The 13,947-nt window shown below is 37.8% G+C and overlaps 1 protein-coding gene across 1 annotated transcript in view; it reads right to left on the bottom strand.

The window, feature by feature from the left end:
- PLCL2 (phospholipase C like 2) overlaps positions 1-11,323 on the bottom strand; it is a 1,801,981-nt gene extending 1,790,658 nt beyond the window's left edge. The window contains exon 1 of the mRNA XM_044066972.1: positions 10,524-11,323. Coding sequence (XP_043922907.1) covers positions 10,524-10,772 — 249 coding nt within the window. The 5' untranslated portion in view covers positions 10,773-11,323. The remainder of the gene's footprint in view (positions 1-10,523) is intronic.
- Between the last annotated feature and the right edge of the window lie 2,624 nt (positions 11,324-13,947).

Raw genomic sequence — 13,947 nt, 5'->3', positions numbered from 1 at the left:
TTCTCTAGTGCATTTGACAATATGTCATTTTACTTGTTCAGGAAACTGAGCAGTCCGAGACTGTCTGTGTAAGTAAATGGTTGCAAGAAATTACCTAGACAAAAAACTGATTATTTCATAGATGGCAATGAATATCTTCCAATGCAGGAAAGATTTGCAAGGTCAATGCTCTTTCTATACATGCATGTAACATCACAATAAATAAACAAGGAATGCATGTAAGATACAGGTTTTATTAATGCACACTGCATCATAACAACTAATGCAAGTTTGGTATACTGAGAAGGTTAAAAGGTTATAAAACCTGCACATTAACAAATGAACTACTGAAAACAACCTTTCACTAAAAATAAAAAAGTTACATTAGGTAAGAAACATTTGCATATGGATTAATTCAAGGAAAACACCTTACTGAAAGCAGGGGCATCTACAAGACAGCATTTATTATGGCTCATAAACTGAGATTTTCAAAGCATATTATTTTGTTTGAAAAAAAGATAAACATGGTCTGTATAGTAGTTTATAAAAGCAAGAGATCCTGAAGTCATAAAAGCAATTTAAAGTATCATAATCACATCTAGTCAGCTATATGCAGTTTCATCTTAGGCCCACTAACAGAAATTGAACTAAAAGCTGAAAGAAAACAAAGAGGATCATATCATTCAAATTACATGAAGAAAAAAATCTTTACACAAGGAAAGACTAAAGACTATGCATGCTTTCACAGTTTATTACACTGCAGAGGAGCAGATGATCTGATTTAAGTTTATATGTTTATAATGCAGAATGGTTGGTGACCCATTTGTTTCTGCAAAAGGTACAGTCAAACATAACTTTAATGACTAAGAATGTAACAATACTTTGGGGAGAAAATAAGCTAATACCACAATTACTGTAGCTGGTTGTCATAAAGGGTTACAACACATAGTGGCAAGTAGGCCAGATCTCTAGAGCATTTTCAACTGAATTAGTCCAAGAAATGTGGATAAAACATAACCGCTAGTGCTAATACAGACAGAGTGATTTGCAATCAGAAATCTGAAGAAATGAATGACAGAGTGGTGAAGACCAGCTGACACCTGGGTATCACTTTTAGGCACCAGGTCATCTCAGTACAAATACTACACAATACAGAAAAGTACATTATACACAACACACACATATATACTTATTTGCAAGCCATATGACAGATTTCAGTGCCACACAAAAGAAACATTTTAAAGGCTAGAAATGTACAAGCTGAAAGTTAATCATGGGTTTATTCTTTTTATATGTTCATTCATGATCAAAGGCATACCTTTCCTTAAAAATATATGAAGACATAGCTTTTCTCAAAATTGACATACATAAATATATGCAGACCAGCATACTTTTTTCAGCACTTGTTTACAAAGTGTCTTTTCCCATGGCAAACTGGGAGCACTGATTGCTTAAGTGATTTTTCTCAGAGTCAGACAGTAAGCAAATGGATACTCAGAGATTCAAACCCAGCCTACAAGATAAAACTGGTTAGCAATGAATAACCTTGGATCCTCTGTGGCAATCTGACAGCATGCATTATTATTATATTGTACTGTAACAGGCTGTGACCTAATCACATATCTTCAGTGTATATTAACAAAGCCCACAGTCTCATCAGTAGCTGTGTTGAATAACAAATGACAGAAGTAAATATAATTCACAAGGAAAGAAAGCATTATTAGGAAGATACTCAAGCATTAGGGCCAGTCCTTCTTATGTTTACTACCAATATTTCTTACTAGCAGATCTCTGCTGTATATCTTATTTGCAAACACTAATAGATCTACAACAGGATTAATAAACAAAGGGAAGGCTGGATGTAGGAAAAAAAAAAAGAGACAAACAAATGCACTGTCAGACTAGTGACAATTTTAACGTAACGCATAGCTGCTTACAATGAATCACTTGGAAAACAATGTAAAAAGCAAGTAGACAATGTAAAGAAGTAAGGAAGTGGCATGATTGGATGACAAGATGTTGGTATATCTTCCTAAACTGAGTGCTGAACCACCGTCTCTACACAGCACATGTACTACAAGGGTACAAGACAGGACAAGGGCAAATAAAACTGCCAGGTTCTGCAACAGAATCCACATCTAGAATAAGCAGAACACTGGGCCATGCCTACATTTGATAAAAAGGGGAGAAGGCCTTCTGGGAAACTGATAATACCAAAATGGTGGGAAGTTTCAGGAATAATGTAATAACAAGTAGTGGACTTCTCGAACAGCTATCCACAGGAGGCAATAAAATGAAAATGTCAAAATGCAGCTCTAATATAAAGGGAGAATTACAGAAAATTTACATGGAGATAGGACAGTTAACGTGAACGGAGAAATGGGACAAAAAGTCATATTTCTCCTGGTTCATGTTTGACAAATCCATTTGCCTTCCTTCGTGTATGACATCATCACCCTCTAGCAGATATGTAGATGCACACTTTATGAATGCATCTGCACTTCCACGTGCTTACACAAGTATTACATCACATCACTCACTCACATTAGGCACCTGACAAAAGACCCTCAATCACCTCCCCACCACCTGCCTCTACACCAAAGAGTTACTTAAACTTTTCTAACGCTGTCTTATGCCAGGTGCTACCAAAATGGTGCCTGTCAAAAACCACATTTACATATTTAAAGAAGTGTAATCAGTGAAGATTATGTTCCACAGCAGAGTGGCAGCCTAGGAAAGGTGATGTGTGTTGCGATGCACTGTGAATAGCACGCCCGGCAAAGTCATAACATCTTTTTTGTTTGTTTTGTTATTAAATAGTTTTACAGTACACTTTGTGATTCATGTTATAGGACTTTACTACTCTGGGTAGACCACATTAATGAAATTCTACCTGGAAGTAAAGAAAGAGAAGGCACACCACCTGCCTCTGAAACAGAATGCACAGAATGTAACAGAGTATTAAATTAGTGTGAATTACACAACTTCTGAAAGGAAACTGTTACTACTCACAGTGCCTGCTAGGAGGCAATGTAACCTTGTAGGCATAAGTCCTGATCTACAAAATTAAGGTCCTGGTCCTCTGAAAAACTATCTGACAGCATGCAACATGACGTATTCTGCCAGCAATCCAACTCTTGCTATCTTTTTTCATCATATTCTGAAAACAGGCCATCACAAAAGGCTACCATCCCAGGACATACACATATTACGTATATATATATATATATATATATATATATATATATATATATATATATATGGGTCTACTTTGTTTCATTGAATCTCATTTCACCCTTATATATATATATATATATATATATATATATATATATATATGGGTCTACTTTGTTTCATTGAATCTCATTTCACCCCAACCACTTCGCTGAAAACTCAAATTACTGAAAACTCATTTCACTGAACTGCAGTTACTATATAAGGCACTATGTAGATAGACTACTATAAGGCAAGTAAAAGGTATATGTCCTTTTCCCCACTGTAGTGCCATCCTGGAGTTAGTATATATGTAGTTGGGGGTGTGGGGGGCATAGCCCCCCATTTAGTCTGAGTACATATTATAATCTGGAGAGAGTTAGTCATTGGTGTTGTAACTATGCATGTCTACTGTTTAAAATGTATAGTTTTGAAGTTTTTGGTAAAATAGACTATAAAAGAAACAAGGTGGGGGATATGCCCCCCACACCCCACTAGCCATATATTACTAACTCCAGGATTGCACTACTGCAGGGGAAAAGGGCATATACCTTTTTACTTGCCTTACAGTACTCTACACAGTGCCATATATACTAAAGTTCAGCAAAATTAATTTTCAGTAATTTGTGTTTTCAGCGATGTGGCCGGTATATATATATATATATATATATATATATATATATATATATATATATATATATATATATATATATATATATATATATATATACATACACACACACACACACACACATTATATATATATATATATATATATATATATATATATATATATACACACACATACATATACACACACACATATATATATATATATATATATATATATATATATATATATCATGTTAGACAGTTCTCCCTTATAGGTTCATACTAGGCTATCTGCCCTGGGGCATTTATAAGCCTAGCCCGCTTGTGTTTGGCTTACGCCACCCCTTGATTTGAGTATACTGTGCCCTTCTTAAAGTTTAGTTTACTGTGCCTCTGTCTAATAGTGACACGGAAGTAATCCCCGGGACAAACCTACGATCCCCCATCCACTCATCAAGATTCTTCTTGAAGAGAGTCAGTGAGGTGCTCTGCCTAACACGAATTGGAATTCTATTCCAGAGCGAAGGGAGCCTCTGGGTTATGAATCTGTCCCTCCAGCATGTTCTATTTATTTCTGTGCTGAGGTTCAAGTCCCTCGAGCGCGTGGCTCTACGGGATTTAGATTTACTTGTTACATTACAGTGGTATAGCATGTACTTTGTGTATGGCTGCCACCCATTCACACGCCCAAAGTGGGACTTTTATGGAAATGTGAGATTTTGTAGGACAAACCATACCCACAACCAGTGCAAAGCATATTATTGTAGAATTTGAGTTACTTCTATTGTTTATTATAATATTAAGGCATTTCAAATAAATAAAACAATTTTCTACTACAGGTAAATTATAAAACACCTTTTGCCCTAAAATCTCAGGACATTCGCTACTTTTCAAGTTTTTTTTTGCAGGATACAACTGCCCAAATATGGATGGTTTTGCACAAAAGAGGGACAGTTGGCAACCCTAATTTCTTGTGAAGAGGAAGGGACACTTTGTTTTGTCTCAATTCTCAGTGACAAGAGACCAAATTTAATCAAGAGAAAGACTAAAGCAGCACTTCAGAGATTTTAGGCAGGTTAATGGACTACTGGAAAAGCAGTACTATGGGATATATCAAGCAGACCATGTGATGTCGTTAATGGACTACAGTCTGTGCATGACAGATGCACTAAACCAGTGATTATTGTAGCCAACAGTCACCTTATAACATGAGATATAATCCTTGATTCACAGAGAGCAGCATGCCACACCCAGACCCCCCCCCCCCCCCCAGTTTTCAAGCTGGACTACAAGCCTGTTATGATGCTGACTGGATAGGCTAGGCACCTGTGTTCTCCTCCAAATGTAGCCTAAATCTGCACTGTACAGCTCCTCCACTTTAGAGCAGCACTGTTAAATTATCCAGTCATATTTATAACAAGCCAACCCCAAAGATTAGCTGCAAACTCTTTACAGCCTTACTCTAAAAATCTAAAAGCAGACAGATGACAGACAAAACAGTTTCATAAAAATACCAGAACTGGAAGGAGGAGCCTTGTATCTAGCATAACAAATCTACTCTCTTGTATTTTCTTTGGCACGGTTTAAAGTCTCTTTTTCCCCTCTGCATGACAGTTAAACAAATGTTATGTTAAACGATTTTCACTCCTTCCTCAGCATGTACTAGAAACCTGCTGCAGTCATACTCTTAGCTCCAGCTTCAACAGAAGCTGTCAATTAAAATAATGTGGCATGTCCACTTCCAGTAGAATATTTATTTGCAGTCTCTGTGGCACAGACCTTGTAAATAATTTCTTTTGTCTAGCTCTATATCTGAGGGTCTTCACAGGTATTAACTGTAAAAATATTTTACATGGTTGCATACATCACAGCTGTCCAGATTTTCACAGAATGTCCAGAATTTTGCCCTCCTCCTCATAATAACTTGTGGTTTTCTGGAAAGTTAGTGAGGAATAAAGTGACTAAATAATGACATATATTCAAGTTTCAGACTTCATATCCTTCAGAAAATCCATGCCAACACAAATCCTGCTATTCTAACAACTTTCTAAGTTTATAGGTGCAGCATTTAAACTTTGAGCCTTTGTACCCCTATTATTTAGGATTTGTCCAGATTGCGTGTGTTAAGATTTTGAGAGGTATGCATGGCTTTCTAGCTGGCATTGCTAAACAGCGTTTGAAAAGGTTCTGGAGAACAGGATCTTTGTTTGCATACTGGAAACAAAACCTGCTGGTATAGAAGCTGTACCACTTGGTATTGGCAAGATTAGATCATTGTTAAAATCTGGTTAGTGAAAGACAGAATACCTCAATGGATATGTCCTTCCACAGACTGGAGAGGATTTCTGTAATTGGTTTGGAAATACCATCCATGTGGTCAAAGGAAATGCTGCAGCTGGATGGTTAAGCCAACAAATGGAAGGCCACAAGACCTCCTGGTGGGCATAGCAGCATCGTAAGGACATCTTGGTGTAGATAAATAACCACCTGTGTGTTGCTAGGAAGGCAGCATGGTATTACAGGTGATGGACAAGAATTACAGGAACCCCGACAAGCATTTAGATACCTATGAGAAATATATTGTTTCACTATGTTTACTGTTTCATCTACAGACTTGGCTAAGAAGTGTCCTTAGACCTGAGAGAGCTAGGTGGGGTATTACAGCATTACAGTTTTCTGTGCTGGACATTTCTTAAGGTGATGAACTATATTTTGGGCCAGACTGAATTGTTGATAACTGCAGAATTCCAACCAGTTTTAGTTGGTCGAGTGCTAAGCAATGATGGGCTTTACTTGGTAGGTTGGTTGCAGCTGTTGCCATTTTACTAGAACATGCTAAAAGGGAGGAGATTACTTTTTTAAATAAAATTACGACCACAAAAAAAAAAAAAAAAAAAAAAAAAAACGTGAATGCTTAACACATTTACTCCAGGAATATCAAGATGGTATACACTTTACATAGGCTGCCTTTCTAATCTAGGCATTAGAATGGACAGCAATATTATCCAGAGTCACTACTGGAAATGCTATCTAGAACGGAGAAGGACATGGTGGATGACCAACAACAGACAGGTACTGCAAAGTGCCCAGCTTTCCCAGTTCCTGTTGGAATGGTAACACCCCTTAGGATGTAGAGACACATGTACCGCTACCACCCAAGTACAATTCACTGTCTGCCTCTACCTAAAGAAGCAAAACGTTTACTTTGTTAAAAGCATAACCAATATACCATGATAATAGTAATTGCAAATTGGGGTTCAAAATCTGAAGGATCTCCAAACAGCAGACATAATCACGATAAATAGGAACATTTGCTGACCATTTAAATATTTCACAGCCTTGAATTTGCCTTATATATTGTTATGAAACAGTTATATGTGCACAAATCTTTATACTAACTTAATGATATGATCTATGCATCCAGTGCTGGCATTACCTGAGCTTTAAAGAAAGTCATGTTCTTCACAGAAGAGATGCATTTTCATAATGCAAAACCTAGGCTCTCTGCACCCCAGATGTCATAAACACTTTCCACAGATGATAGAAACATCTTTTCAAGAGTAACAACAGACAAACTGAAAACATGCAAGAAACAGAAAATGATTCCGACACTGAAAATAGTTTACTAATACTACAAACACTCACCTCAAACAGAGCTTTCAATCCCAGATGGGACAGAACATTTTTATATCTTGGGAAAACTCTACTAATACAGAAGTCCCAAGTAAAACCTAGTTAATGCAGACATACCACTACACTGTACATTTGCATATTATAACACACCTGATACAGCAAAGCTAAACAATACAAGCAACTGTGCTCTATTACAATCTATATGTGCATTGTAACACAAAAGCACATTTACAAATAATTCAAGAATCCAAATCTGAGAAATGAGAAATATTGAGAAAACAGCAAAGAAATGAAAAAATAGAACATCTGCCAAAAATACCAGCATTAGAATATAAAACTGAACAATCCAGAAAAAAAAACAGAACAAATAATAATTTGCAATCTACAAGTATCTACTTAAAGGTAAGTGTGTATTCCTAATCTGTACGCTCTCCTGTTTCTGCATAGGCCATCTTGCTACAAAGTAATTTACAATGCTACAGTTGGCTTTCGCATTTTATCAAATCACTAATTTCACACAACACTAGACTGTAAAGAATATCATAGCTTTTTCAGAAGTGCCTGTTGCTTTAATGAACTTGTAAGAAATGTGCTCCTGTATGAAATTAGAACCTGTGTATCATATTATTCGTACACAAAACACAACAGAAAAAAAAAAAAAAAAAACTACTGTGGGAATGTAAGCCTGGTTTTCTTAAAGATACTCACAAATGATTAGCTTAGTAAGTACCTATGAAGTGTTACAATGTTCCATGGTACAAAATACCATTCTCTCAGCATTTAGGTTATACGGACACATATCCATCACTGCAACGTCCCTAAGGCATACTACTAGCTTTATTTAACTAATCACAAGTAACCATCATTTCTTTACCAGATCCACATCAACCACATTGTAGCACATGTAGCTACATACCAAGTTTGCCAGATATCAAAAAAAAAAAAAAATTATATTAAAAATAATGACCGTTCAATAGATTTAACCAGCAGGCATGTACCAAATATTAGGCACCAAAGCAACTAACATTCAACTAGGTCATGTGCGCATATATGAGAGAGAGCGAGATTATGAGAAAGAAACCTGTACATGCAATTATACTACTTCCTCATTTAGCTAAATGACATTTACAGTGGTTTGCCCAACTCGCTTACTTGAATTCTCCATGAATTACCACTGTTGACAGGTCTTGGTGAGAGACCATAACAGACAGCCTTCACTGCATCCATCCTTAATGCATCCAGAAGACCATGGCAATAACTCACTATGATGGAGAGATTTATTGCCAAGCCCACCCCCCATAGCAACCCTTGAATTCATTGTTAAGGGAAGCACCTTCAGTCTCCACAGATGCATCCTTGCTCCTTAACACCAAGACCCCCCCTCCCAGTTATCTCATAATAAAGCACTCACACATTTGGAGGGCCCTTGCTAACCAACACTGAGCAATCTGCCTGTTCCTGCACCTGGTCAAAAAGGACAGAGGGGGTAAATCCCATCTCTTCACTTTGTAAGGCCAGCTATGTGCCTTACATTCTGACAAACTGTTTTCCCTGTTACTGACAGTTTCTGAAGCCAAAGATACAGAAAATCCAGTAGGCATGGTTTTACCTACATTACTGCAGTTACTCAGCAATTAATACATGAAACTTGGGTATACCAAAAAATGGTCAGGCTATATTTGGAAATAGCTTTTTTTTCAATTGTTATAATGACAATGTCAGCTTTTAAGTATAGAGAATAGAGCTTGGGCAGAGCCCCAGTCCAATAGGATTCGACTGACAAGTTTGCACACTTGGAGGAACCGAACAGAAAGAGAAGGCTGTATCTCTCTCTCATCCTTCACTATAGGCTGCAAAGTACAACTAGTTGATAGATGAAGGGGATTTACAGCACACAAAAAAATGCTAAAGCTATTGTGGATGGTGGCTCACCAGACTACCACCTCTCATACTCCCCTGTTGGCCACAAAGACTAAGATAAAGTAAATTCTCCCTGGAAAGGAAGGCCACTCCCCCACATTAAGGGGTTACAGAGTGCTAAATGGTCCTACAGCAGACAGGGAACTAGAAAGATAGGAATGTTCAAGGAGGCCCAGAAATATGACTTAAGAAAAAAAACATAGTAGCTGATGCTGATTATATAGATTTGTGTAAACTAAAATGGGTGCACTCAACATAACTTTGCAGCTGTGGGAACTATCAAACGCGTGAGAAAACAACTGGGGTTTTTTGAACCCATTTTATAGTGCAGGAGTTTCGGTTCCTAAAAAGCATCTCATCTAAACATTGAAATAAATTGATCTGACCTCACATGAACCAAGTACCTATACTTTCTAGTGTAATTTGCATACTACCAATAAGATAAACATTTAAAGACCTTATAAAATAAGCTACATACCAAATGTAATTAGAGTTAATGTACTTTCACAACGTAGTAAGCTTGTCAGACAAAATAAGGAATTCATCTTAATTACATCACCACCACTCCAAATTGTACCTGAACAGCAACCTGATAATTACTTATGTCCAGTATGAGACAATTCTCACTAATACTGAGATTTATAAAATAAATTGTGTGTGCATATCGTGTTGCAAGTTTCAATCATGCAGCACAACATTTTACACAAGTGCGTGCTGACCTCTATCAATGGCATGCATTTGCAAAGGAAATGGTATAAAGTACAAACGCTACGCACTCCTCGTTTCCACAATGCACCGATCTACACGTGGCACACACAATAGCATGTTTAAAATTACATATTCTTCTTAAATTATGAGATATTCATCATTTCAGAATGATGCTATTTTCTGCAAATTGTGCACACTGGATTATACCTGTGCACGCCAGCAATGGAGAGAAAGATTTGATGGAGCTTTAACAACAGCTGTCTGCAAACCTTACAAAGCTCACCTTACTTTGTGAAACTAAAACCACCTCTGTTATCCCTGTATTTGACAATTCTTTTACGCTTAAGACAAAAATGGAAATTGCACACGGATGCAAAATCTGCCAGAACCGTGTAAATAATTGCAATGGCTGGCTTCGTAAATGAACTGGTCCAACCTGTCTACTTGGAATCTCTTACCTTGATGATGCTGCTCCTACGAGGGATGCCCGGTTTGCCCTCCTGCACTCCTGCTGCTGCATTTGTTCTATCCAGTCCGGGGCTACCCGACGGCGGTGTCAAAACTGCATCATCTGCCAAGGCACAGTCTCCATTAGAAACTCCACTACCATAGGGGGGCACACCGCTGTCATCCTCAGTGCCAGGTTTCACCTTGTCCAGTAAGGGGGATGAAGGCACCTTTTCACTCGCTTGCCCAAATTCTGCCATTAAGTATCCAGTGTTTAGAATAATGTGACAAACTCTGTTTTCTGGGGGGTCTTTAATGAAAACAAGAATAATGACAGCTCAATGTGCAGTCTGCTCTCCAGTCATAACACACAGCCTCGAATGTAAAGCACACCCCCGAAAGCTGCAGACAGCGTTCTCCTACCTTCCAGCGCTGGAATAACAGAACTGATCCCCACATAGTTTACTAGAGTATCCGTAATAATGCATACAAAAACTCTCACTTTTAAAACAATTCAATAAAATCCACATATGGTCAACGTTTAAAAGGGGAATACCTCCTCCTGCACAGTGTCGTGGTGGAAGGGGCGAGCGCCGCACAGTGTACAAACAAACCCCACGTCCGAATCTTGCATGAGCGTGCCCGGTGCTCACTTCCGAGCTCGCTCAGTCGAGGAGAAGCACCGAAAGGTGATGACGATACCAACAGTGAGGTCACTCTAGTCCCACTTCCATACGCAGAACGAGATACAAAAGCGTGCCACCACAGAGCAGTCAAATTAGTTCCTCATTGAACTGCACATCACGAAGAGCTCCACCCATTTCCGACATCCACGCCCTGTTTATGACAATTCTCCTATAAAATTCGCCACTTACCCCCACTTCCCGTTCTACTGCCTGGTTGGTGGTTGCAGACACTGGGCGGGGTCGGAGATTCAAAGATTTTCGCTACCAGTGTTATCAGTGTTATAAAAGCGAGGGTATCAGTACGTTTCTGTTTCGTTGTGGCAGCAGTTTTTTTTGCTGCCGTTACAAAAGCCACAACAGAACCCGTAGAAACATATACTGGATAATATGTTTAAAGCTCGTCAGGGGCTTGATACGTCTTTCACTTCATCTAAGGTTGAAGCACCACCCACTCGGAAAAAAATGCGGGTGTTAAGAACACATGGTAGATTTATTGCAAAGCACTTGTATCAATATCTGTGATAGCTAATCCAGATATCTTAATACTTTTAATTAATTGAATAAAGCATAATTAATTAAATCCTACAGGAAATTTGACGATCCTTTTGTTAAGGATATGTATCTTGTAGTTCAGCACAAACCACCCAGCTCGCAAGTGCTAATTTATTAACAGTTATCCAGCACTTATTTCTCTCCAGTCATTGTTTTAGTAATCCACTAGGCAGTCAGTCAAAAGGGCTCAAATAATGTATCTTAATACTAGAACTCTATACAGCAATCATACTTCTCAACCTTTTTGGACAAGAAATCTGGACAAAACCTAAAACAATTGTGGGACAAAGGCCCCAAAATAGGAACAAGATTTTAAATATTGCTCCTATACATTTAGAAAGTTGGTAGAATACCTGGATTTGTTAGGCATGCATTTTCTGAAGGATAAGAAGTTTGAAATTCAAATGTGTATCATTATTTAGTGATTTCAATCCTCAGTGATTTGCCAGAAAACCAGAAGTTTTATGACAGACTGACCAAAAATAGGCAAAAATCTGGACTTTCTGTGAAAAACTGGACAGACAGTTATGACAACAGTTACCCCCAATTTCACTATAAAACGTCATATTGCCTTATACAGAGAGGTGGTTTAAATAATTCAAACATGTATTGACTATGTGTACAAGGCTACAATATTTACAGTAAAGACTGTAAAAGGACTGGAAGTGTTACAATATTTTACAAATGTAACGGTGACTCTCAAGTTTCCCTGATTTTCAGGGAAGTCCTTGGTTTTGCCTCAAAATTTTACTTAATTCATCTTAAAAGTTGTGACAAAAACAGTGACAGTCAATATATATCTCAAAGCATTACAGTTCCATACATCTTGTTCATCACAAAATACAAAGGAATATAAATACATCTTATTCTATCAATTTTCTGAGTGAGTACTGTCTATCTTTTGAGTGTCCCTGATTTTGATAAGCTGTTAGGTTTAAAATATTTTAACATTCTATGGCAAAAGAATGATGATAAAGTAATTTCTAAATCATTAAAGTATACACAACTCCCCAAAGGCCCCAAAAAGGACACATAAAGGACTAAAACTAACAATCCACATGGCTAGATGTTGACTACAGGAGTTCATCTCATTTATTGACCAGGACAATTGATCGGGTATAGCCAGAAATTTACATTTTGTACTCAGTGTTGTTGCCTGTACCACCCACCTATAATTTAAAAATGTACTCAACCCTGGTAACTAAGGAAATTATTTTTTTAGCTACAATGCAGAATTGGAATTGCCTAGACATATTAAGACCTTGCTGAGTCTAATTATGGCGGTTGCCAAAAATGTACTCAACCCTGGTAACTAAGGAAATTATTTTTTTAGCTACAATACAGAATTGGAATTGCCTAGACATATTAAGACCTTGCTGAGTCTAATTATGGCGGCTGCCAAAAAAAACAATTACTAGAAAATGGAAATCAAAGTTTCCACCAACTAAGAAATAGTAAATATAGTAACAGAGATAAAACAACTGAAATTGGGATCTTTAGAAAACAGTAGGAGCAAGTGCGGCCACAGTGGTGTAGTGGTTAGCATTGCCACCTCACAGCAAGAGGTTCTCGGGTTCGATCCTCAGCTAGGGTGCCTTCTGTGTGGAGTCTGCATGTCCTCCCTGTGGTCACGTGGGTTTCCTCCAGGTGCTCCAGTTTCCTCCCACATCCCAAAGACATGCTGTAGGTGGATTGGGTACTCTAAATTGCCCTAAGCATGAATGCATGAGTGTGTGTGCCTTTGGGCACCAGGCTGGCAACTCAACACCGTAAAACTCCACTGCCAATCATGAGCAGACATATGATCCGTTATGGCGACCCCTAACCGGGAAAAGCCGAAAAAAGAAGAAGAAAACTGTAGGAGCAAATTACATAGAAAAAATTGGTGGGGTGGCAATACATGCAAAGGAGGAACGAGGTTTAAAAGAAGGCAGGATTTGAATGAGCTATGTAATGTTTGACTGACAATGGCTGGATAGATTAGTACAAGTGATGTATAATGTTTACAACTAAAATTATGTCAACATGGTTTGTGAAGTGCAATGTTTGCAACTAAAATTATGTCACGGTTTGTTTTCATTTACATAAATGTATGATTGCCTATGTCATACGTGAAAATTTAATAAAGTTGTTTCTTGTTTAAAAAAATGCTGCCTGCAGACATATAGGAAGGGGACACATTATTTTCAACTGTTAT

The sequence above is a fragment of the Protopterus annectens genome, chromosome 3.part1 (assembly GCF_019279795.1).
Source record: "Protopterus annectens isolate FY-2018-M chromosome 3.part1, PAN1.0, whole genome shotgun sequence".
Classification (NCBI taxonomy): Eukaryota; Metazoa; Chordata; order Ceratodontiformes; family Protopteridae; genus Protopterus; species Protopterus annectens.
Note: the sequence above shows the minus strand (reverse complement) of the source record. Positions and strands in the feature narration are given on the sequence as shown.